This window comes from Barbus barbus (assembly GCF_936440315.1).
Source record: "Barbus barbus genome assembly, chromosome: 30".
NCBI classification, from domain to species: Eukaryota; Metazoa; Chordata; class Actinopteri; order Cypriniformes; family Cyprinidae; genus Barbus; species Barbus barbus.
This window is the reverse complement of record NC_136758.1, coordinates 16,294,345-16,320,154: the sequence shown is the minus strand read 5'-3', so window position 1 is coordinate 16,320,154 and position 25,810 is coordinate 16,294,345. Positions and strand designations below refer to the sequence as shown.

The following is a 25,810-nucleotide window of genomic DNA, read 5'->3' as shown; positions in this document are numbered from 1 at the left end:
CTGTGTGGGTAGATTTTAAGGATGCAGTATGTGTGTGTGTTTGTAGGGGGCACATGTGCGTGTTATAGGAGTGTTGAAGGCTAGCAGGGTGATGGTTTGGACTTGTTTCCAATGTTATTTACAATAAGCATGTGTGCTAGCGTTTGCATGCGGGGTCTTGACATGTTTCATTTCTATTGCTGCTCCCAATGTGGTAACAAATCCTGGAAAGCACAGAAACCACACAATCCCACGGGAACATCTTAACCCATCCAGGGAAAGAATGAAAGGGAGAGAGAGGCAGATGCCTATCACACATACTCTCTGCCTCCCTCTTTCATTTGGTCTAATGAGGGATTGCTTCTTATTTATGCCAATTTTGCTGCCAGTTCCCAGTGAGAATCCCACAGACCATCACAAGAGCTTAGCAAATATTCCTCAGCAGATCTGCTGATAGAAATCCAACACCACACTAGCACAAACTTTACATGAGGCAATAATCTGACTAGAGAACAGCATGTGTGTGTGTGTGCTGCTTTAAACCCACATTCACTCTTTATTAATGTACTCTTTCTTAATTTAAATGATTTGTTTTTCAAAAGATGATGTCAAGAAATGACAAGCTGATAAGCCAGACTTGAAGTGATTCAGAAAGTGAAACTAAACAATTGCATTTCCTGATGTAAAGATTTATTCACGGCTTAAAACTTATATATATATATATATATATATATATATACACACACACACACACACATGTTGGTTTTTGTGGTTTATGGGGACTCTCCATAGGCGTAATGGTTTTTATACTGAACAAACTGTGTGTGCTATTGCCCTACACCAACCCTGCACCTAAACTTAGCCCTCACAGGAGACTTTGTGCATTTTTAGATTTTCAAAAAAACACCATTTAGTATGTTTTTTAAGCCTTTTGAATTACGGGGACATAGGCAGTGTCCTCATAAACCACCTTCATATTGTAATACCTCTGTCATACCCATGTCATTATACAAATTTGTGTCCTCATAAACCACATAAACATGCACACACACACACACACATACATACAGTGCTGCTGGAAAGTTTGTGAACCCTTTTTATATATAGAATTTTCTATATTTCTGCATAAACATGACCCAAAACAAAATCAGATTTTCACAAAAGTCCTGAAAGTAGACAAAGAGAACCCAGTCAAACAAATGAGACAAAAATATTTTTTTGTCATTTATTTTATTCAGGAAAATTATCCAATATTGCATATCTGTGAGTGGCAAAAGTATTATTAGCAGGTAATTTAAAGGTGAAATTAGAGTCCATCTGTGCAGAGGTGTTTTCAGTCAGTGCAATGACTATCAAATGTCAGTATGTGACCTTTTTTATTCAAAGAACAGGGATCTATCAAAGTCTGATCATGTTTATAGACGTGAATGATGTCACGAACAAAGTAGATTACTGAGGACCTCAGAAAAAGAGTTGATGCTGCTCATCAGGCTACAAAAGGTTACAAAACCATCTCTAAAGAGTTTGGACTCCACAAAACCACAGTCAGACAGATTGTGGACAACTGGAGGAAATTCAAGACCTCTATTACCTTCCTGAGAAGTGGTCGACCAACAAAGATCACTCCAAAGCAGAACGTGTAATAGTCTGCGAGGTTGCAAAAGTTCTCGGGGTAACTTCTAAGCAACTAAAAGGCCTTTCTCACATTGGCTAATGTTAATGTTCATGAGCCCACCATCAGGAGAACACTGAGCAACCACGGTGTGCATGGCAGAGTTGCAAGAAGAAAGCCACTGTTCTCCAAAAAGAAAATTTCTTGCTAAAGATCATGTGGACAAGCCAGAGGATTATTGGAGAAAGGAATACTGGATGGATGAAACCAAAATACAACTTATTGGTTTAAATAAGAAGCTATTATGTTTGGAGAAAAGAACACACTGCATTCCAGCTTAAGAATCTTATCCAATCTGTGAAACATGGTGGTGGTAGTATCATGGCTTGGGCCTGTTTAGCTGCATCTTGGCTAGGACAGCCTGCCATCTTTGATGGAACAATGAATTACACCATCAAATTCTAAAGGAAAACGTCAGGATATCTGTTTAAGAACAGAGTCTCAAGAGAACGTAGGTCATGCAGCAAGACAACAACCGCAAACACACAAATCATTCGAATGGTTAAAGAAGAACAAAGTTACTGTATTGGAATGGCTGAGTCAAAGTCCAGACCTTCATCCAATTAAAATGTTTTGGAAGGACCTAAGCAATCGGTTCATAGAAGGAAACCCACCAACATCACAGAGTTTAAGTGGTTCTACACTAAGGAATGGGCTAAAACTCCTACATGTTATTGTGCAGGACTGATCAGCATTTACAAGAAACTTTACCTTCAGTTACTGCAGCAAAAGGGGGTCACAAGCAAATCAAACTTACTTACAAACTTTTGCAACACACAGATATGTCACACTGGATCATTTTTCTCAATAAATAAATGACAAAGAAAATGTTTGATTCGGTTCTCTTTGTCTACTTTCAGGACTTATTTATATATAATACCAGTTTGGTGTAGTGAAAAAAAAATCCATAATTTTTTGGGAAAATTAATGTTTTGAGTATTGTTTTGCATAAATGCTTGGCATGACATTATATAAACACTCTAAATTGTAAAATTAGCAGCCAGTTAACTGAAAATTACTTGTATATTACATGTAGCTGTGCAATCTGTTTTCTTATCTGTTTTCATTTATAGTTCATTAATACCTAGAAAAAAGTAAAAAAGTAAAGTCCCTAATTATAAACTAAAAACTTACAAAGTAATTGCAAAGTAGACCTAAATAGAGAAATTCTGAAAAATGTAGCATGTCAACCCTCATAAAAACTAGAAAAGTACACAAATAAATGTTTAAGGTTATTATAGTATATTTTCAAAACTAGAATGATTACTTAAAAAAAGCAAAAATCTAAATTATTTTCTTTATTTAAAATCATCCTAAAAGTATATGGCAGATTTATTAATACCAGTTTCACAATAATTTTATATATATATATTATATATATATATATATATATATATATATATAAAATGTCAAATATAATACAATATAATGTATATATAACTTATATAATATATATATATATAACAATATCAAATAAATAGTACAAATCAGCTTTTTTGATGTAGCTGCATCTTTGTTGGTTCAGGAAACAGCTATTGACACAATGTGTCACGTTTCTGCTCTTCTGTTACAGCATTAATGGGCAGACAAAATCCCTGGAAGGAAACATGAGACAATTGTATCTTGCAGGTATATCAGTGTGTGTTTTCATACTCAGTGTCCTTCAGTTACGACAGTCACAGTGTAGTCTGAGGAGAAATGTGAAGACGGTTGTAATGAGACTGTAAGAAACCTCAGATTTGGAAATGTGTGTGTGTGCGCGCGCGTGTGTGTGTGTGTGTCTGTGAATGAAACTGGGATAAGATCTGACCAACAGGTCACGCCTCTACCTCCTGTAATTTTACCATTACAATGTGCATGTGTCCTGGTCCCTCATGAATGATTCAGAGTGATCTGGGGTTTTGACCCTAAGTCATACATTTTAAGCACATCTTGAGTAACATCTGGCAGTTCTTTGGAACATACTGCGTTTGGACTCGTTTGCGCATTTGAATGTGCAATCAGAACTGAGCTGAATCTTTCAGATCATTGAATCATTTCTCTTCTCAAACACACTTCAAATGCTACATTGTTGTACATTTTAGACTAAATAAAACATATTTGAAAACTTGACAGCATTTTTCACCAAAATCAAATCAAAGCTAAGTGAGATTTCACATTTGCATTACATGCATTTACTTAGAAGATAATTTATGCAAAGTCATTTACAAATGAGAATAATGCAAGCAGAAGTGATTCATCCAAGGGGTAAAACAATAAAAATAAGCTACTGTACCAAACTTATAAGGTGTGTTTTTGTAGATTGTTTTATCATTCTCTCATTTAATAGGTAAACCGAGCAGTATTAGTATAGTGCTAAATAGTGCAGATGAATGTATGGCAGACGCGGTGCTTTAACAGGTGCACAAAGTGTTTTGTTCTCACAGCTCTAAATCTCATCAGCTCTGCACACTCTGTAAATACACTGAAACAGAATGTTTGACACTGATTTTGGTTATTATATACAGCTCTGATGATGAACAGTTCAAATCATGGCAAATTAATCTCTGATGATGTGATGCTTAAATTTCACACAATCATACAGAAAACAAAAAGCCTTAAACTTAGAAAATCTGGGATTCAAAACCTAATTCAAGCCTGCACCTCAAGAATCTTTTTGAATACTGTAATAATTAAAACAAATAAACACACTGACATGAAGAGATTAAGACATATATAAGATTGGAATTTCTAGTGCTAATTATGTAATTAAGTAAATGTGTGACATTGGTCCTGTGGCTCTTTGTACAGACAGTCAGATTTTGGATCATCTCAAATGAGAATGAGAATGAGAATGAGCTTTATTGGCCAAGTATGTTTACACACTTGTTTACACATACATTTTCTTTCTCTATACTTGCTTTCTCTTGCATATACCTCAGCAATGGTGCATTTACTCTGGTTTCTGAGTGTTAAGCATGGTTTCTAGGTGTGAAATGATCCCTTTAGAAAAGCTCTTTCCCTGCATTCTCACTTCCAGCAGAACACGACGGCTCTCAACGAGGCTGTTCACACTTGCTGCTTTAAGTCTGATATTAGATCTGCTCATAAAATCAGTGTAATTCTGTTAAGTCATATGATAATCACAAAGAAAAGATGCGTGGGAACTTGTTTATTTGCATGCAGGAATCAAAATGGTAAAGTTTTTGAGTATTTAAAAACTCAATCATGAAAAGATAATAGAGATGAGATTGTATGCATTTTTAGTGAGAAACTGACAGTTTTGACAGATAAAATGTACTATATTTGAATACAAATATGGTATGTGTGATATGCACTGTATGTAGCATAATTGGCTTTAAACTGCAAATGCAATGTATAACTACACCCTATAACCACATATCATTAAAGTATATAAAAATTGCATCTGTTTCCAGGAACTCTTCTAATCTATTTCTTCTGCACATTTTTTTGGTTCAAGTCCAAAATGCCCGAGGGGTCTGATGTGTGTGCGTGTGTGAAACAGTGTGGGTGTGTGTGAAGGCAGGCCGCAGAGCACGCACCCTTTGTGACACAATGCCAGACACCTTGAGGTCTTAAAACTCAGATTAATAGACACACATAAACACAAGCATGTCTGCTGTATATTAATGCATAAAGATATGCAAAGACTGTGCATATCTTATCCAGCTAATTAAACTAAAAAGTATAGAATTATATACTAAATCTTCATTACTCACATTAAGACAAAGTAAAAAAAATGCACATTTGAGATGCAGAATTTTTATCTGCAAATCATGCATGTATCCAGCTAACAGGGAACATCCTCAGAATGTTTTGGTGAGGTTCTCTCAAAGTTATGAATAAACATTCTTCCATTGTTAATGGTATTTAATAATGTTCTCAAAACATTAGCAAAAAACATTATTTACACATTGGTCAAAGAATGTTTTTTTTCTTCCTGAAACTCTTTTTAGTTGAATATTTATCTAACATTTTTAAGTGTCACAGTTTCAGAATAAAGACAAAAGTACCGCTTACATAATGCTTCAAAATTGCTTCCTTACCGTTTGTGTAACCAATATTTTTTTTAAAAACATTAAAATGTTTACATTGCAAAACATTAAATGTTTTGAATGTTCAGAGAAAATGCAGAAATACGTTTTTTTAAATAACTTCATGGGAACATTAGTAAAACATATTTTTGTTAGCTATTTAGACCTTGTAATAAATGTTTTGAGGAAAACAATATTAATTCAATTTGCAACTTGCATTGGAAATATATGATAAAGAATTAAGCATTATACACCTATAAGCATATATGTTTTGGAAAAGCATGGTATGATATGCAGAAATGCAGGTAAATAATTATGACTTCTTGTTTTGTTGTTTTTCAAAATAAAATAAAAAAGTGGGGGAAGACCATAAAATCCATGTAGCCAACACCTCCTTTTTCATTCTGTTAGAGATTGAGAGAATGACACAACCTGTCATTTGCATATTAAAACTTTATTCTTTCACCAGTGCCTTTGGTTTCTGATCCCAAATAAGATGCATTTCACACCTGTGGCTGGAGACTTTCAGTCTTTTATATGAGGTGTTAATGAGTTAACCTCCCCTCACCACCCCCCTCTCCAAAACACACTCACACACATGCTGAAGTTTCTCTCCAGCACCGACAGAGTTAAGGGAGGATACACCTGTACTATCACACACCTGTCTCAGGCCGGGAGCCAATCAGAGCAAAGAAGCCAACCTGCTAGGTGGATAAATAGAGAGACGATGTGGATACAAATCAAATCGTTTCATTTATCAGGATACTAACACAGACAAACACATTTGAGAAAGAAGAGACAAGATTACAAACTAAGGATTTTATCATTACTGTCTGTCAGAGGAGTCATGACCAAGGAGATTGAGTAAGTGTCATCAATTTTGGATTATTTGCATTAATTTATAATGCTCTAGTTAGGCTGTATTGAACACAAATACCATTTTGTTACTAATTTTTTTTTTTACTATAATCGCTTTCCAAATATCCTGAAAACATTATTTTTCAGATTAAGGCTTTAACTTGTGAAAAAAAAGAAATACATATATATATATATATATATATATATATATATATATATATATTGTATTAGACCCTGTCTAGATATTTTCGAATGAACTGTTATTGTAGGACTAAAATAATCCATTTCGATTCATATGATTCATCTGATTTTGTTGTGGGGTGTGCTATAATTCGCAGTTTCACCGCTGTGAGCTGTCTGTTCCTCTTGAGTAATGTCTTTCTCCTCTTCTCCCACTCTCCCTCTGCTCATGTGTAAACGGGCCCCCACATGAATGAATACATGAAGATAATTTCTGCTGAAAATTGACACCAGGGCCCAAACACGCATACTCTGTCTCTCACTCTTTACAGACAGCCTGGTGTAACTATCTTAGGGGCTTGAGTGCACAAACACAGAAACACATTCGTCTTGTGCTAATGTGTCAGAGGTCGGGGTATATGTCAACATACAGGTGCCTAGAATTAGAAAATATGGGTATATCTACAAAAGTCTGCACAGTTTTAAAAATAAAAAAACAGAAAATGCTTATTCATGTAGTGTGCGCACAGGTGCCTAAACTTCTCTGTTTGTATTTTAGCTTACCATAGCAGACCACCTCATTTCTAATCCTAGTAGTTAGGGAAAGTCCCAAAACAAATCCAGCTGTTTGAGGAGTTAGTGATCCTATTCAAATGCAAAATTCAAATCTTTTGTTTGTGGTGCTTGTGTTAAGATAAATTAAGTTCCTACAATTAGGGTTTGCTTCTGACCATTGATCCATTACAAGAGTTTCTGTCCTTAAGAGCACAGATGAGAAGAGAAAGTCAGATTTATCACTGTTTCTTGACATTTAGTGCTTTTCTTATATGTTCTTCTGTTTGTGATTGTGGGATTTTCTTGAGTATTATATAGTTTGAAGTCTGGATGAAGAGCATCAGCTCTTGCACCCTTTATTTATTAAAGGCTGTAATTTTGTCACTGAAGGTTTTATGTACACCAGAGGCACACTGCTGTGGCATATTAAGCTGTTAATCATTTTGCCATATACATGCAAAATCACATGTTGCAATTCCAGGGAATGCTAATATTTCCTTCTTTTGCCTAGGGCTCTCATGGTACAACAGAACGAGAGTTTCAACTACTTACGCCATCCAGACAATTGCATTATGGACTCTTGGCCTGGCATGGACAGCGGTGACCTCAGCAAGACTAAAACCAGACTGTCTTCAGATGAAGAAATTGCAACTCTAAGCCTCCTCTATGAAGCCTGCAAGGTAACACAATGATATATTTAAAAAAATATAAACATAATTATTTCTTATCATTGCTTAATTTGTATTATGTACAGAAATAATATTATAAATGTATTATTTTTAAGACCCCTAAAGAGCAGAAGATGACATCATGTGTGCGTGAGAGCAGCATGTACATGGAAAGGTGAGTTTGACCGTGCACTTTTATGATTGATGAATCAAAATGCTTTTATAGCAAACATACAGTATGGGAGTGTATATTGCAAGTATATAGTATAATAGAGAAGGCAAGATGAAGATGTCATGACAGTAAGTTATCCAGATGTAAAATGTCACATTTTCTCTAGCCAGTATATTGGTAGGTTGAGTAATTTAGCTACAGATTATCTGAGGTCAGAGCTGGTTCAGCTGTTAATCCTCTCCTTCAACCCATCCCAAAAAGACTGAGTCACAACACAGCACCCTTTTGTGCAAGTGAAAAATAGCTGCCTATAGAGCTTGTTGGTCTCCCCGATGTCAAAGCCTGCAGAGAAACTCAAACAGGGAACAAAAAAAAATCAGCGTTAGGTGGCAAACAGCTCCCGCCCTGTGTTTGGCTTTGCTTTTCATGCAAAGAAAGCTCTATAAACAATGCAGAGATTGAACAAAGCTTCTATTGACTTTAACGCTTTTTCATTATTGTTTAGGCAGCTAACAGTTAACCCTGCGTGAATAACATTAATGATGGAGTACCATAAAAAATTGGTCATAATTTGTGCTGTCATTTATCTATTAGGACAGCGAATAGCTCTTCCCCTGAGCTGGCCACGCTGGAGAACGCTCACATCATGAAGCTGCTTTCTGAAAGCATTTCCTCCAGTCACTCAAAGCAAGCATTACTGAGCACTGACAGCTACACCGGGGACAACTTGTACCCCCTCCTTCACCCAACACAGAAATCATGGGCACCTGACCATCCCTTTCTGGAGACGACCCCTGAGGTTTGCAGAACATTTTAAAACACATTTAAAATATAAAATATATATTTTTTGTTGTCATAGTTTTTGAGCCATACCAACAGATTCTAAAAAATATGCCATGCATGAATGACCGAAACAGGTGCTTTGTCCTCTATAATTACTATCAATTTATGACACTTCTGTTTGTTTTCTTAAAAAAAAAAACCAGCCTCTAGCCTACAGCACGTTTGTGGGACACACAAGCCCTGTATATTCAGAGTCCTACACCAACTCTCCTCCAGATAGATACAGGTGAGACTGGCTTCTTAACTGTCAGAGCCTTCACAAATCAGCTATTCTTTTCCCTCTATAAAATATAACTGTCATTTGGTGACTTTACACAAGCTATAAAAAGCAGTAGATGCTAGTATGTAAAATACTGAGTAATGCATTGCATAAAAATGAATTTGACTGTTTTTCACAGGAATGACTTCCAGTTTGTTCTTGGTGCCTCACAAGCTTCCCAGCACAAAACAACAGAAATACCCATGGTGTACCTCAACAAGGGGCAGTTTTACCCCATCACACTGCAGGGAGTTGACAGCACTGCTGGGGTGTCATGCAGCAAATTAAAAGTAAGTTATACTTGCATAGACCCAAATAATGGATATAAAGGACCAAATTCATTCTTGCCATATATTTGCTCCAAAGAGAAAGAGTTGCTAGTTATTTAGGCATCCTTTGAGAAATTTAATTTTGTCATTTAGTAACCATGACGTGCAACAGCAAAGAAGCTTTGGGGGAAGTTTCCAAGAACTTCCAAACTCATAAGCCCTTGCATATTCTAGGTGTGACAGATTGGCTGTTTTGTTAGCGCATACACTATGGTCAGTGACAAAGCAAAGAGAAAGAGCATTAGTGTGGTGACATACAACTTCGCTTGGTAAACAACAAAAAGACTAGCATTTGTCCTACAGGGAGTAACCACTCTCTAAAAAACACAAAGTAACAGGTTCTGATAATGCTTCTTTTTTCCTTTATCTCTCTCAGACAGTGATCATGGCCGTGTTTGAGAATGACAAGAGTCCTGAGATGCAACTGAAGTACTGGAACCACTGGCACGCTCGACAGCCTACCGTTAAACAGAGAGTCATTGATATCGGTGCGTTCCTAACTATCACTCTATCTTTTTGAAGCATAAACATCAAGTATATAATCATAATTATATTTAAATAATTCTGGAAAACAAGACAACACTGATTATGAAAATAAAGAATGTTTTTATTATATACCGGTAACTATAGCCACACCCATCATTAGATTTAAAGTCAGATGTCAATTGGTTTTGATTGATGTGTCTTTCATAGCATACAATTCATATTAATAAATGATTCTTTATTGATTCTCTCAGCTGACTACAAGGAAGTTTTCAGTGGAGTGAGTAACGTGGAAGAGGTGGCTTTCAACGCACTGTCCTTTATCTGGAACACCAGTGAAGAAGCAAAGGTACAAGCACAAACACACAGATCCACCTGTCACTTGTTTTTGTTAAGTGATGGGTTGAAAGGAGGATAATTTAGAGGAGTGTCAGAGAGCAGTGGTATCTACGGTATGTGGCCTCCTCAGGCACCTGTCACCATAGGGAATAAATAAAAAAGAAAGAAAGAAAGAAAGAGTGAGGGAAGGAAACAAGGAAGGAGAGAAAGAGAAATAGGGCACATTTCAGCATGCCCCCAGGGTAGTGATGGGTGGGACAACGAAACTCACAGCAGGTGGAGCAGAGACAGAAAGAAAGAATACAATCACTGTAATGCACTTTTATTGATTCAATAAAATATCAACAACAGCAATGTTACAAGACATATTTAAGAGTTACATATTTTTTAGCTAATAATCGGAATAAACTATTCTTCCTAATATTTTCCTACTTAATATTTTAATAATAAAAATATTTCATTAATCTAGCATCTAACAATGTTCAGTTTCCAAGCAATATAGCAACAATACATCTTCTAAATCAGAATTTAAATTTAAATATTATAACTGTTATTCAATCTTGTTGTGCTAAATGAATCAGCAGCTATGAGGAACGAGGAAGAAATGTTTGGAAATCAGCACCTGCTCACTCATTTATTCATTAATCATCATATTATTTAGGTGATTGTTTTTTATTGTTGTTTTACTTCTAGTTCTAACATGTTGGATCTCGCCATGCTGTTCTTCATGGACACTCCTTTTCTCTTGAAATTAATTGGAATTATTGAACAATCATTTGTACCATATTTGCAGATGACATATCTAATGTGTCTCATCTCTGACCCTTCCTTTTGTTTGAGACGGGGTTTTTTCTATATGAAATATACTACTGTGTCATCTTGTTAAATAACAAATCCAGCTTTCCTGATTTCCAAAATGCTTTCTGGAGATTTCATGTATCAAGTTTTCATGTGTTTTACAGGTGCACATTGGCATCAATTCTCTGAGCACTGACTTCTCCTCGCAGAAGGGGGTAAAAGGACTTCCTCTAAATCTTCAGATTGACACGTATGATTTCAGCGCAGGGAACAACCGCCTCATTCACAGAGCTGTTTGTCAGATCAAGATCTTCTGCGATAAGGTGAGCCAGTGCCCAACAAATTTTAAAAAAGTATATATTTAAAAAAAAATTATATCTTCAAAAAAGAAATAACTACATATATATATTTTACATTTATAATTTTTTTTAAATTTATAATAATATAATTCTATTTTATTATCTTTATAACTTTGTTGTAAGAAACAAAACCCAAAAGAGAATCTTATAACAGCATGAAAAGATGCACACATGCATTTAAAGGCTTAATTAAACCTAAAACATGGATCAGAAACATTAAGTTTCATTATCAGGGTGTGCAGTGGAACTCTGTCCCTAATTTGGCCACCTTGGACTGCGTCATAAACTGTTAAACAAAACACGGTCCTGACTCACTGTTACCATGACCTACTAAGTTATTTACTTGAAAAGTGTCTGACCTCCGATCTTTTACTGGCACATTTTCAATTACGTGATACCTGTTTTCACTGAAGCATAAAAAAATAGACACTGAAGTATTTGTGCGTTTTTTTCTTTCAGTCTGTCTATCTCTCTTTCGGTGTCTCTCACCCTTACACTGTCTGGTACCTCTATCTTCTGATTCCTATTGATCCCTGATCAGATAAATGTCACCAGATCGCTTTATCTCCCTCATCGCCTTAAAGCTTGTTCGTTTGTGTGTTCCACGGTGGCCGTAGTTATTAGCTTTTTGACAGTGTGTGGGGGAAATGCATGATGGGAAGGATAGATTTAACACACGTCTGACTGGTTTCTCTAGCTGGATCAAATGCATATTTACTACACAGTTGGCATCTAAACTAGACATGAACTCTGAGTTGTTTACAAGAATGGTTTTCAATGGACATAAGTTCTAAAGTATAGTTTTAGGAGTTTAAAAACTCTTTTGCATTGTTAATTATTGGTTAATTAAGTTAATTAATTAATTAAGCCATTCTAATATGCCAGAGCAGTTTGGAATTGTTCAGATTCTAAATGTTTTATTGTCCTGGAATGCTTGCAGGGAGCAGAGAGGAAGATGAGAGACGAGGAGAGGAAGAGAAGCAAGAGGAGACCCAAGAATGTTGCAGACTCCAGCAGCAACAGTGAGTGCCATTCAGTCACATAATTAGAACCTGAGACTGTCAGAGAACACCCATTACCACCCTAACAAAAGCTTAAAAAACCCAGTACATATCTTCCACATTTGATGTCCATGTTCTGACCCAACATGCCACTGAAAAGCTTTACGGTTACTTAGGATTTCCTCCTAATTTGGCACAAGTCAAAACCAAAACTAGCTTTCAAGCACATATTTTCAACGAAGTGTAAAAGAGGGCTCTCAAACTCAAATTACCTGCGGGCCACTAGCCAAACTGTGTTTTCCACCAGAGTCTGGTTTTCGATAGTGATGCCTTCATTAATTGCTTCGAGTGTTATATTAAAGCTGTTTTTCTTCTCCTCAGGTTGTAAACAGGCCCTAGTTTCCAGCTCTGTTGGAAAGGACTCTACCTACTTTAAAACTCTAGATGATCACGTCACACAACCTGTTTTATTCATCCCAGAGATGCACTTCAGCACCATGCAGCGCTGTGGCCTGGTATGTCTGTCTTTCACACACACACATACACACACGCTCTTCCCTATATCCTAGGATATGCAGCTTACCGCAGCATTGTTGAGTCATGTTCACCAACACCCCGAGGGCTGAGTGTAAGGGAGAGAGAGAGGAAAAGTGTGGGAAAAAATGCGGTGGGAAAGAAGTGGGCTTGGAAAAGAATAAGAGAAAGTGATCTCGAGATCAGACATGCTAACTGGTGCACTCCTGAGTTTACATGACAGCGAGCGAAACTCACCTGAGTAGGGGACGGCCAGGCTGACTGACACCGGGATTAACCCGTGGGAGCTCAAACACACGCACACACACTTCCGAGGGTGTTGAAGAGATGCTTTTCAGCTGTGTTTACACAGCCTAAGAGAGGAGGGATGGAGGCTGTTCTGACAGGCCTTTTTCCCACAGTCCAGACTAGCGCAATTCTCACTTGTTAGATTTCGACATCATTTCATAACATCAGGCCTTTTTACATGTAGTCACAGCCCATATTAGTGACTTTAGCAAATTAGAGAAGGATTAGGAAGTCATGCGATCATCCAACGTTTTTTTCTGCATTGTCGCACCTCTTTATGGCAAGCCGTTTTGACTTTTATTCCTTCACATGATATGAATTCTTCATATCAACAATTACATTTTTACTAGTTAAAATGTTCATTCTTGATATCAGGAATTAGATTTCTACTAGTAACAATGTCTATTTTTGATATCAGCAATTAAATTTCCACTAGTAACAATGTTAATTCTTGATATCAACAATTCAATTCTTGATATCAATAATTCAATTGTTGTTATCTGTAATTGTATTTTCACTAGTTTAATGTCACCATAGGCTGTCATTCAAAATCAATTGTTGATATAAAGAATTAATTTCTTACTAGTTGAAATTCCAATTTCACATATCAGAAATAGTTCTTACTAGTAAAAATGTCTATTCTTGATATCAACCATTTAATTGTCACTAGTTGACAATGTTCATTTCTGATATCTGAAAATGTATTTCTGATGTCAACAATTTAATTCTTGATATCAGAAATGAACATTGTCACTAGTGACAATTAAATGGTTGATATCAAGAATAGACATTTTTACTAGTAAGAACTATTTCTGATATGTGAAATTGGAATTTCAACTAGTAAGAAATTAATTCTTGATATCAACAATTGATTTTGAATGGCAGCCTATGGTGACATTAAACTAGTGAAAATACAATTACAGATAACAACAATTGAATTATTGATATCAAGAATTAAATAGTTGATATCAAGAATTAACATTTTAACAAGTGAAAATTGAATAGTTGATATCAAGAATATATATCCTGAGAAGGAATAAAAGTCAAAATGGCCTACCTCTTAGTGTTCAAGATGTCACTGTGATAAAGTTGTTATCATCGTAATCATCAGCGTGCGAACACGCAAGAGACAGGAAACTAAGCGTCATTTTAACAACCTTGATTTTATCTGTTATTGTCCAGGTGCCCCCTGTCAGCCTGGAGGAAAGTGACAGGACATCGCTGAAACGTATCAACTGCTACGCAGACAGCGGTGACCAGAGTAGCTCCCTGCCAAGCAAACAAGCCCGCCGAGATGAGCAACAGAAAGGTATGGAAGATTCATTTAGAAATGCAGAAGCCTGGGAACATATCAATTTTGCAATACAAATCACAGTCGCACAGTGTTTTAATGCTAAATTCTTTATTCTCAGTTCTCCTGTACGTCAGGCGAGAGACTGAGGAAGTATTCGATGCCCTCATGTTAAACACGCCAACCCTTAAAGGCCTGAGAGAAGCAGTGAGTTTTCAGCTTCTCTTTCCATTACACATATTTGCGAAGATTTCACCTCGAAGAGGAATTGTACCTAAAATGTGACTCATGTCCCCTTTCTGCCTTCTCAGATTTCAGAAAAGTACGGTATGCAAGAAGACACCATTGGGAAAATCTTCAAGAAGTGCAAAAGAGGGTGAGTGAGATATTTCCAAACTAAACTCCATTGGGCGAAAACATTCGGGCAGCTATGACAAAGTCACGAACACAGATAGATGGATGTCGAAATGCTCTTTCACGGAGACGAACGACTGTTAAACCCTTTTCTTATAATCTGAGCTGTATCTCAACAAGCTGCCAGGAAGCAAAGTCGACAGACCGGGTTGACAGGAGATCTATAGTGTTTGGAATGTGACGATTGCTGCTCCCCTTCAAAAAAAAAAAAAAGAGAGTGAATTAAAGCAAAACAAAAGAAGAAAGACAAGATTATTTCAACATAGAAGTAGACTCATCTGACGGTGCTGTATTTTTTGTAGTTTATGAAGCTGAGATAGAAACAGTATAGATGAGGGCTGAGATAGGAAGGCGGCACTGGCGTCTACATGCAACCTAATGAGCCCAGGCTCTAGCAAAACACCATTTATCTCTTTGCTTGGTGATCACCCATGACACCATGTAGACATTTGCGCATACCTGTTCACTTATCCATTTCAGAACATGTGTGGGAATAACTCACCTCAGTTCATCAAAGTATATGGCATTAAAGTAAAGCATATGTGACCATATTTCACATCCTGCTGGAGCTTTTAAGGAGTGTTTGGCCTACATAGGTCAAAGAAACATGTCCAGAACTCTATTAAAGGGCGTTTTATCTTAATCATTCTAGCCTAGAGCTGTGTAACTTGGAGCTCAATTTTCCTCAGGCCGTTAGCTGAAGATACGGCTGAGGGATAGGGACAGGTCGGGCTGCATTCTCGCTCGTTCCCTCGCCCCAATCTTTAATCAGACTCCTTCCACCCTCAGGGCTGGGAGAGCTGGCATGACCTCGCTGTTAGTTTGTCATACACCCGCACACCGTATACACGTTGCCTGGTAGAGACAACTGTTGTGCCAAATAATTGTTTGCGTAAGTCATGAGATAAGGATTTGTGTTTTTAAGGATCTAAATCAGGGTCTGGCCTTAGGGAAGGAATGATGAATGCTTTAGAAGATTGTACAGGAATTCTTAAGGTTTCTTTCTGCAGTTGCTAGGGCACAGTTCATCTGTACGTCAGTCAGTGTCACTCAACAGCTCAACATAGTCATAATGACTAAAACAAATAATCATGTAGTAATGCGCAAATGTCAATGACCACGTGTTTGAATTAAAGCTCATTAAAAATGAGTTTTTATAATGTTTTGGTGTTTAAAAATATGAATATACTTAATTTTGCATACTCATTTCCCATAATGTTACATTAAGATTATCTAATGCACAAAGTTAATCTTTAATAATAATTTAAAATGTTTATTTAATAATATTTTAGCAAATCTCAAAATGAATATCCATTTTTCATACTGTACATTATAACGTTGTGATGCCTAAATTTGCTTATAGAATTTAAGATCCTTTTAAATTTTTGATATTTATTATTTTTTTATTTATTAATATAGTTTAGTATTTTAATATAACCATTTTGTTGGTTATCAGAGCAATCTATAAATATAAAGCATGGGCCAGAATTTTAACAAGAATTTCTATAACTTATTCTTTCTCTCTTATGAACAGGATCTTTGTGAACATGGATGACAACATCGTCGAGCATTACAGCAACCACTCTGCCTTCCTCATCGAGATCACTGAAGTCATGATCAACCACTTCCAGATCACACTTATGGAGCTATAAATGACAACATCAACTAGTGACACTACACCTGGTGCTGCTGGCAGCTTCTTTCTGCTCTTTCGATCCAACAGCATGACTATGAGCCACATTCTGCAGTCGCTATGGAAACAGCTCACCAGCCAGTTCCAACATTTTCGGTGTAAATGAACAGTGTAAATACCTTTTTCCACTTTTGTACCTTTTTTATTATTTTATCTACAATAATTTTATAACACGAGCAATTATGATCAACAAGGTACATGTTCTGTAAATATTAACTGTAAATAGACATAATTATCATAATGTTGTGTGTTGACGTGATTTTAAAAGAGTTATATGTTATTATTTCAATGATAAACTTGCCTTTTTGGACGCTGCCTCTTTGCTGCTTATAGTAGGCCCATCATTTCTAGGACAGGATGTGAGGTGTTTGTTTCGCTTTATGCTCTGATGGTGGTTCGCATGTTTATTAATCTTGCCGCGTGTTACTTCAGCATACTTCCAGTCAGGGTGCTGTAACTATCAACCTTTTAGTTTCACATCTGGAACACTCCACAAACACACATGAGTGTTTTAGACCTTTAAGTCGCACATTTCCACCCTTAAAGAGCTGCGTATCTGTCAGGGTTTCGATCACCACATTTTGAAAACTGGCTCCACACATTTCGAATCTGTGTGGCTGTAACAGTTGTCAGGACAACCGGCCTTTTTGTCCTCTGACATTTAGACTAGAAAGTTCAGACGAACCACTGCAATGTCGAACTTGCCCAAATATCAAATTAAATAACGGTGACGTTTCATTTTGTGGATTTTGTATCACAAAACTTGTACATTTCAAATGCTTTGTATTGCTTTCAAACAACATTGATATACTAAAGCTGTGTTTTCCTTTTTTTACTGCCTCTGCTTTTATATGGAAAATAAAATCCAAAATCAATAACATTTTCAAGTGTTTTGTCGTTGTTTAAGACATTTCCTTGCTGAAATCATTTGCAGCTGTTAAACTGTGTGGCCCACCACAACCACCACAACAAGTAGGTTGCACACAAACTGCGACTGATGAAGTCAGAGATAGCCTAGCCTATTAAAAATAGAGTGCAATTACTCATATTTAAATTCATTAATGGGCATAACCCTCACAAAAACATGGTTTTATAATAGTAAGAGTGTAGTAACCATGTTTTGTATTGATCACCATTTGTACAACCACAGTTTTAGGCTAAACTATGGTAGCCTATAGGCTAAACTAAAACTATGGTTAGTGTGGCAAAACTATGGTTAATTTGTGTTTACCATGTTTTAAATAGGCTATAGTAACCATGTTTTGTTTAGTTTTTTATTTGTAGGCTAGTAAAACCATAGTTATTTTTTTGTAGCTAAGGGATGCGTGCTTCTTGAGAAAACAAACATACAAGGCAGCCTGTGTGTTCTGATTCAAGCACTTGACTCTTATGAATCTTTTAAGGAATTGCCCCCAAAGACATACGAGTTATCTGTTCAAATCAGTCTGACGAATCCTTCATTGAACGAACACACCGAAATCACCTCTAAACACACATGCCTCATCGAATTGATTCCGTGGGTCGACATTTTAGCTATAGGCTGCTCTTTCTGTACCACCAAGAAAGCAAAAAATATTTTCTTTATAATTAGCAACATTTAATTTTGTCACTTGACAATAAATGGCTCTCATCTCAATACATTTAATGAATATTTGTTTTCCTTAATTGTCATTTCATTTGAATATCAGAATTTGAGAGAACACTTTTACAACTAATTTGCCTGATTGTGTTTCTTTTGAAAATAGTGATCAATGTATTAGGCTTGTCTTGAATATCAAAAGTTTCTTTTTGTTAATGAGGGATTTGTGGAAACAAGTTAAAAGTAAAAATAAATAAAACACTAATACTAGATGTGCATTTCAAACATCTTCAATATGTACTTCAATCATTTTCAATCATATCTACAAAATATGTCCGGAAATATATTACCTTTTAGATCAAATATTTTCAAATAAATGTACTTTTTAGATTAATCTCTTTTATTGGGATTCTGCTTTGTCATTGGTTGTTCAATTCTTCAACTAAATTTAATTAAAAATTGAACTGTAAAAACTGAATGCAATAGTTCATTGAGTATTTAATTTAAATGTAAATAAATAAGAATTATATCAAAAGGCATCTATTCTGTAAAAGTCTTCTTGTCCCAGGTAGGTGACCATATCACCCCACATTTTGTGCTATGACAACTAAATTAGCAAATTAGCTTTACCATTATGCCCATTCTAAACTTAAATCTAAATATGTTATTCTTAAGAGGGCATCTTACTCTATACTTCACAGACATATCTTTCTTTATGTTTATCTTCATTTTTATAGTACAATATGCCTTGTGTTTATGCAATTAAATTGATCAGCATGCCTTATCAATGTAATTATATGACAAGGACAATAAAACTGAAAAAACAAAACATGCACTTTTTCCACTATAATACAAAAATCTTGTTCAGTTTTTTACCATCAGCACAGGGCCATTATTTACATTTAGGTTTGATATGCCTTTATAAAGATTGAAGAGTAGCATAGACACACGTTCTTATGTCTGTTCAGGAGTGAATATATTTGTGCAGCTAATATTTGGAGGTCAATGCTCATGTACATCTACTGATTGACATCTTTCTTTGGGATTTAATAAATATGTATGTGTCTACATGGCCAAGATGAATACATGTGATAGAAGGCAGACTATTTAAATTCATCTTCGTTTTCTTTCATCAGATCGCCTGGTTCAGCAGGCAGTATGCATATTGCAGTCAGCACACGTCGGACTTGCTGTTTGTTCTGTGTGTGTGTGTGTCTGTTTGAAAGAAGGACTGGGGTGTATGGAAAGCTCATACACAAGACTAGAGAGAATCAGAGAGTGAGGGAAAGAGAAAGGACAGAAAGCAGAAGGATCCATCTCAGAATTAACAGAGAGAACAGCTGAATGATCATTCATTCTTCTGCAGAGAGGTGAGTGCATTACATCTCTGTTATATGTGATTCAAATAGAGAAGCAGATGATTTTAGCATCTAAAAACCAGATCAGGAGAGCAGGTAAATGCACATGTCTTGCATCTTTGTCTGAGGGGTCTGTGTGGCTGGTTTGCGTAAGCCACATCCTGTTGATTCATTTCACGATGGAATGAGCTTTTCGTCTTTTTCAGTCAAAGCTTGACTACCGTGCTTCCGATCTCACTGTCATGCTGTTTTTCCAGATATTTAATAACTAGTGTGGTTTGAAGACACGTCAAAATGTCAGTGTTAGTAGCCGCATTTTGTTGGTGTGGCAGATTCTGTTGTTTGCATTAACGTACGGGTGCCAGTGCGCCCTTTTAAATGTTTGTTTTTGGGTTGCCATGCAACAAAACTGAGTCAAACAGGAAACTGATGTGATGATAGATGCGGCTGTACTTTAAGAGCATACAGTGATTGACCAAACTGTTGAAACGTATGCCACACCTCTCTCACAGATACCTTTGAAGGTGATATTGTCAACCAATTAGATGATGAAAACACTCCACAGACTTGTTAAAAAATATTGGGTTCATGCATTAAAAACAGCTGCTTTTTATAGCATCACATCATTCACAGGATCTCTTTTGTCCTTGTCTCCTGGAACAGACATCAGCTTGCTTTCTCAGCTCCCAGACGTCTGGATTCCTGTCTACGTATAATATCTGTAGGACTGGTTCAAAACGTATCCCGTTCACACTATCAGCGACAACACAACCACACAATTGCATCAAAAAATTATGTTCAGAAACTAGCACCTGGAGCTGATAGTGCTAGAACCATTTCAGATGTACCACAAAAGATGCAACCGTCCAGGTTACTGTCTCTTAGTAACAGCGGGCCATTCACCTCCACTGTGCTGGTTGCCAGGAATGACGATGTTTCTTAGAGCTCAAAGGAGAGAGTCATCGGCTAACAAGACATGCATATACGCACTCTTCCTCTTTTAGATCTAACAGACTGCGAATCCAGAAATGCATTTCCGCCGACAGGTGTCTGAGGGGATTTAAATGAAAAAATCTTCTAGAATCTGTGCGAGTGGAATGAGTTAAACTGAAATTTTACTCTTTTCACCAGGTCTTCGCCGGTGGTTTCAAGCATAACATCATCCTGAAGATCTGCAAGTCGTGATGCACACTCCAGCGTCCATGCTGATGGGGGTGGTGTTCGCTCCCTTGGGCCTTGTGCTGGTGTTCACTGCAGCGATCACGCCACAGTGGAGGGAGGGACAGGCGCGGTTGGGTGCGGCAGGGCGTGCCGGAGCAACGGAGCTCCTCCTTCTTCGTTCGGACGGCCTATGGGAGAGCTGCCTGCAGGTGGTTCACTCTGAAGTCAAAGAGTGCTGGCCCGTGTCGGGGTCCTACCAGCGGGATGCCCGGGTTCGAATGGTCCAGGGCATGGTGCTATCGTCTCTTTTCCTGTGTGGTGCTGGAATTGTCCTCGCCAGCGTGGGCGTCCGCTGCTGGACCGATATCCCGCTTAGGAGCGTAGCGGCAGCTGGTGGCCTGTTGGTGGCGCTGGCGGGCATGCTCAATCTGGCTGCATTAGGAGTGTACACTCATAATCTTTCCAAGCTGGGGATCGAGGTGGATTCAACCGTATCAGAGACGCAAGGACTCAATGTACACAAGCCACCCCGACTAACATTACACCCGGCTGGGTCGCTCTATTTCGGGTGGGTGGGAGCTTGGGTACAAGTGCTGGGAGGGGCTGCGTTGCTTTTTGGGTTCAAAAGCATGAAGTGCTCATCCTGCCATAAGCAGAGATTCAAAGACAGTGCAGAGATGTATGAGGTGAACTGTTAGATGGAGCAAACGTTCCTGAGAGGTAAAGGGACTCTTATGGTGTTTAAACACATTGAGTTGGCACATGACTCAATGTAGTGCAGCTGGTAGTGTTAATGAATTGGACAAATAAGAAATGGGAAACCGTACATGTGATGTTTCTAAAGAGAACTATATTAAAATATGTAGGAAACTGCTAACAGAAGCTTTAAGGCCTGTTCAGACCAAGAACTACACTATAACTCTATATTAGCATCCATACCAACAAACCATGACGTTGTTTATTATAGTTGTAAACTGCAGTTATGTCGTCTGCCACTTTAAATGCTCGATTTCATCAAAGCCAGGTTAATTATCAATTGATATAATTGATATATATATCAACTGATTATCAATGTCATCAATCTTTCTGAAAGCGATTTCAAAGGCATCGCAACTCTGTATAGTTATTATCGTTATTGCTATGGTTAAAACCAGTTTTAAAACTTCATATAGTTATTGTCCTTGGTGTGAACGGGAAGTCGGTTCACACAGAATGTATTTTTGCTTTCTTCTGTGCTTTATATTTTTTTCTGTGTTCTACGATTCTATTTATTTATGTATTCATTTTATTTCTTTGTTTAATTACTGTTTTGTTTTCGGTTTTGACAACTTTTAAAACCACTACTCAAGACATTGCGTTCCTTTTTACTCCCATGCGACGCGCCTCATTTAAACACAAAGATGTGTTCTGTGAGAACAGTCCCTCAGCTGCTAAGACATAGATTGTAACCTATATGTTTCGTGGCAGATTTTACTGTTGATCATGACAGTACTGTATTATTCTTTCCAAAGCTGTTGTAAAATGAAAGCAATGTACTATTGTAACAAGGCTGTTGGCATTTGTGACTTTTCCCACTAGTGCGTGAAATATTTGTCATGTGTCATTTCTTTTAAAGGAGTCATCGAATGCCCATTTTCCACAAGTTGACATGATTCTTTAGGGTCTTAATTAAAAGTCTATAACATACTTTGGTTAAAATTTCTCAATGGTAGTGTAAAAAACACCTTTACCCTGTCAAAATCAGCTCTGTTTTCAGCAAGCCATTCTAGTCCATGTTGCTTTAAATGCTAATGAGCTGTGCTGACCCCACCCCCTCTTCCATGGGGTGACGAGCAGACTGTAAACTTCAGCGAAACTGGCTAATTAGCACATTATTAGGAAAGGTGATTTTCCAAGATTCATAAAAACCCTTATACTCACTTCTTCTGTAGATGAAGCTGGATCACAAATGATTCTCGCAAACATAGGCATTTAAGCAGATCGGGGATCGGCGCATTCCCTTCAAAATGAAAGTAACGTTAATCCTCTGCCTCTTCAGCAGCTCAGATGTAGGGAGTAAATGACGACTGCTATATTTATTACTACATCCAACAACAAAACACCTCAATCGCTTAATCGGAGACATCTTGTCTTCCCCTGCACCGGAGTCGACACAATGGCGGACAGCTCCCAGCTCACTCAGGGCGGGTTTAACGTAAGACGGTCTTGTCAATCAACTATTGTGGGAGCGGCCTGAGCATAACTAAGTCATTCTGACAGGAACCTCAGAACAGCCTGATTTGAGAAAGGGGGTTTTAAAATATGGATTTAAAAAAAAACACTAGGTGGATTTTTATAATTATAGAATGGATGTGTACACACACTTCCAGCACACATTTATGTTCAAACAACTTGTAAAGTGAATTTTGCATCTGATGGCCCCTTTAAGCCTATATCTGGTAAACAGCATTTACTTGTAATATACTGATCTGTAAGTAATTACTATATTTACTTGATAAATCTTTAAGTTGTAAATATGTGTAGTTATTGACTGTAATACTATCCCCCAGTTTCACAGACAAGGCTTAAACCTAATCCTAGACTAAAATGTAAATCTGAGCTGTTTTAACTGAAAGAAACTTGCACTGACTGACCTTAAAATATATCAGTGCCTTTGTTTTGTCTCAAGATGCACACCAGTAATGTTTTTTCTAAGGCACATTTATAAAAAAATACTTAAATGTCCTAATTGAACTATGGCCTAACCCTGGCTTAGTTTAAGCCCTGTCTGTGAAACCAGGCCTATATGTGTTAAGACTACTGATTAAATGTTTCAAAGCATTTTTTACTGTGGAAAGACTGCTTGTAATATTTCAGTCATCACACCTGCACAAACTATCTATTGGCTTGTCATGCTAACTTATGATTTTACGCAAAATAACTTGTTTGGGTAAATACACAGCCACCTGACCTGTACCCACATAGCAAGGAGCTGACATCAGATCATGAGTTTAAATAAAAAAAAAAAACTTTTTTTTTTTTTTAGACAGTCAAATATTTTACTTGAAAATCGATTCCCCTATTAAATTTAATAGGCATTTAAACCAGATTAAGTGAAACAGGTGTGTGGTGAGAATGGTTTTGGCTCTTCATAAACATGCAGTAATTGTACACTTGGCAAATGACAAATATCATTCAAATCTCATGTTTCTATTTCTTCTTTATTTTTTCATAACTCTGTTTACACCTTGTATTTATAAGCAAAAAATTAACAATAACAAAATAAATTATTATTACCTTTTGGGACGTTTTCCTTTCTCTACAGGAGCATTAAGACACAAAAACACCCAAGTCATTTAAGACTCACTGCTCTCTTTCTAGAGATGAGTTTGTCGGTTTAGGACGAATGTCTATGACTTTGTAACCAGTTTTTGTCTTGGATTAAAAAAAAAAAACACTATTTGGCCGGTGACATTTTAAAATAAAATAAAAAAGAAAGTAAAGCTTCAGAAGCAAGAATATATATATATATATATATATATATATACAAAAACAGCCATTTTATGCATGATTATGCACTGTTAGTAGAAAAACACTAAAAGACTCAAAGGAACAGGTGACTCGAGTGTGAAACACCTCATGACCAAAACACATGGCGCCACTGTGTGGCAATTCGGGGAAAATGACCATTGCTGGGCATTTAATACAAACTATGCACAATGAGGTATATTTTTTTCCCTCAGGAAATATAGTTATAACTTGTTTTCCGGATCTGCACTGCCATAAATTACAATAAAAAGAATACATTTTTATAAAAGCAATACTTTCTTGTCTATCATGTCTGAACACACCAGAAGCATTCATAAAATATTTCTGACATATTTAGGGAAACTTTACACACATACTTGACGTAAAAACAAATATGTATCATATTAATATAATTAATCTAAAACAAATACATACATCAGTATATAATCAACATCCTTTAGCAAGTGCGTAAAGTTAGATTTGTTCTTTTGCCAGCATCAGGCAGTTCATCATAAATTCAGTGATAGTTTTTAGTGAATGAACAGCAGAAGTATGAAGTAGTTTTGAAAAGCTCCAGATGATAGATCTTACTTCTGGTAAATCAGCCAGTGCTCTGTCCCAGATGTCTGCAAGTCAGATCCAAATATTTATCCCAGTGTTGCACTTTCATTTCTTGTTTTGTAATGTTTTAACAGAGTACAGGAAGGAAACGGTTGTCATATGAAAAAATAGTTCTCTGTAGTTTGGCCTGTGACTGTGGTATGTGTTTGCATCGGCACCTGTGCCTCTGTAGAAGTGGAGCCTCTGTCATTAGGTGTCTCTGCATCTACCAACTGTTCTCCATCACTCAGATTCAGTGTGCTTGCTTCGTCTTTGGCCTTGGACACTGTGTCTATGCTTGGCGAGTCTGTCTGTTTGTACTGTCTCTCAATGTCCTGCAGCAGCTCTTCATTTAACTTCTTCCACTGACGGAACTTCTGCGGTGAGAACTCAGAGTCCTCCAGGATCTTGTAAATCAGGTGAAGTTCTGCTTCCTTCGCCTAGAAAACACCAGCAGCCAGTGAGAAATGAAGAGACCGCTGTGTGCATGATCTACTCTGCCTGGCTTCCATACAATACCAGTCAAAAATGTTAATGTTTTTGATAGAGGTCTCTAATGTTCAGAAAGGCTACATTTATTTGATCAAAACTACTGGAAAAACAGTAATATTTTGAAACCATATTACAATTTAATCACATGATCATTTAGAAATCATTCTAATATGCTGATTTGGTGCTCAATTATTTTTGGTGCTCAATGATTAATAATGGTTCTTGTTATTAACAATGTTGAAAACATTTTTTGGAAAATTATGTTTTTTTTAGAACACATTTTTTTTTAATTAGAAATCTTTTGTAACATTTTAAATGTCTTTACTGTCATTTCTGATCAATTTAATGCAGTCTTAATAAGCAT

At 36.8% G+C, this 25,810-nt stretch overlaps 3 protein-coding genes across 4 annotated transcripts in view; 2 read left to right on the top strand and 1 right to left on the bottom strand.

The window, feature by feature from the left end:
- Nucleotides 1–6,427: 6,427 nt before the first annotated feature.
- Nucleotides 6,428–17,628, top strand: LOC306849943 (grainyhead-like protein 3 homolog). Its single transcript, XM_079385333.1, has 15 exons — nt 6,428–6,549; nt 7,790–7,958; nt 8,063–8,121; nt 8,713–8,917; nt 9,105–9,187; nt 9,360–9,510; nt 9,926–10,037; nt 10,287–10,381; nt 11,334–11,492; nt 12,469–12,550; nt 12,911–13,044; nt 14,534–14,660; nt 14,764–14,849; nt 14,954–15,018; nt 16,591–17,628. The coding sequence occupies exons 1-15, from the start codon at nt 6,533–6,535 to the stop codon at nt 16,706–16,708; spliced, it is 1,662 nt and encodes a 553-aa protein (XP_079241459.1). The 5' UTR covers nt 6,428–6,532; the 3' UTR covers nt 16,709–17,628.
- Nucleotides 17,629–20,870: 3,242 nt separating this feature from the next.
- On the top strand, nt 20,871–21,545 carry LOC306850325 (claudin-23-like; the record flags this gene model as incomplete). The annotated part of the gene is made up of 1 exon (XM_079385896.1): nt 20,871–21,545. The coding sequence occupies one exon, from the start codon at nt 20,871–20,873 to the stop codon at nt 21,543–21,545; it is 675 nt and encodes a 224-aa protein (XP_079242022.1).
- A 3,299-nt stretch (nt 21,546–24,844) lies between these two features.
- The window catches only part of LOC306850199 (connector enhancer of kinase suppressor of ras 1-like), a 33,282-nt gene continuing 32,316 nt past the window's right edge, over nt 24,845–25,810 (bottom strand). For both annotated transcript variants that reach the window (XM_079385701.1, XM_079385702.1), the window contains one exon: nt 24,845–25,394. In XM_079385701.1, the coding sequence (XP_079241827.1) occupies nt 25,071–25,394 (324 nt within the window). In that variant the 3' untranslated portion in view covers nt 24,845–25,070. The remainder of the gene's footprint in view (nt 25,395–25,810) is intronic.

What these genes read in the sequence shown, in the direction of transcription:
- LOC306849943 (XM_079385333.1), top strand. An exon ending in TGCAGACTCCAGCAGCAACA is followed by an intron (nt 12,551 to 12,910) that starts GTGAGTGCCATT and finishes TCTTCTCCTCAG; the next exon opens with GTTGTAAACAGGCCCTAGTT. An exon ending in CCGAGATGAGCAACAGAAAG is followed by an intron (nt 14,661 to 14,763) that starts GTATGGAAGATT and finishes CTTTATTCTCAG; the next exon opens with TTCTCCTGTACGTCAGGCGA.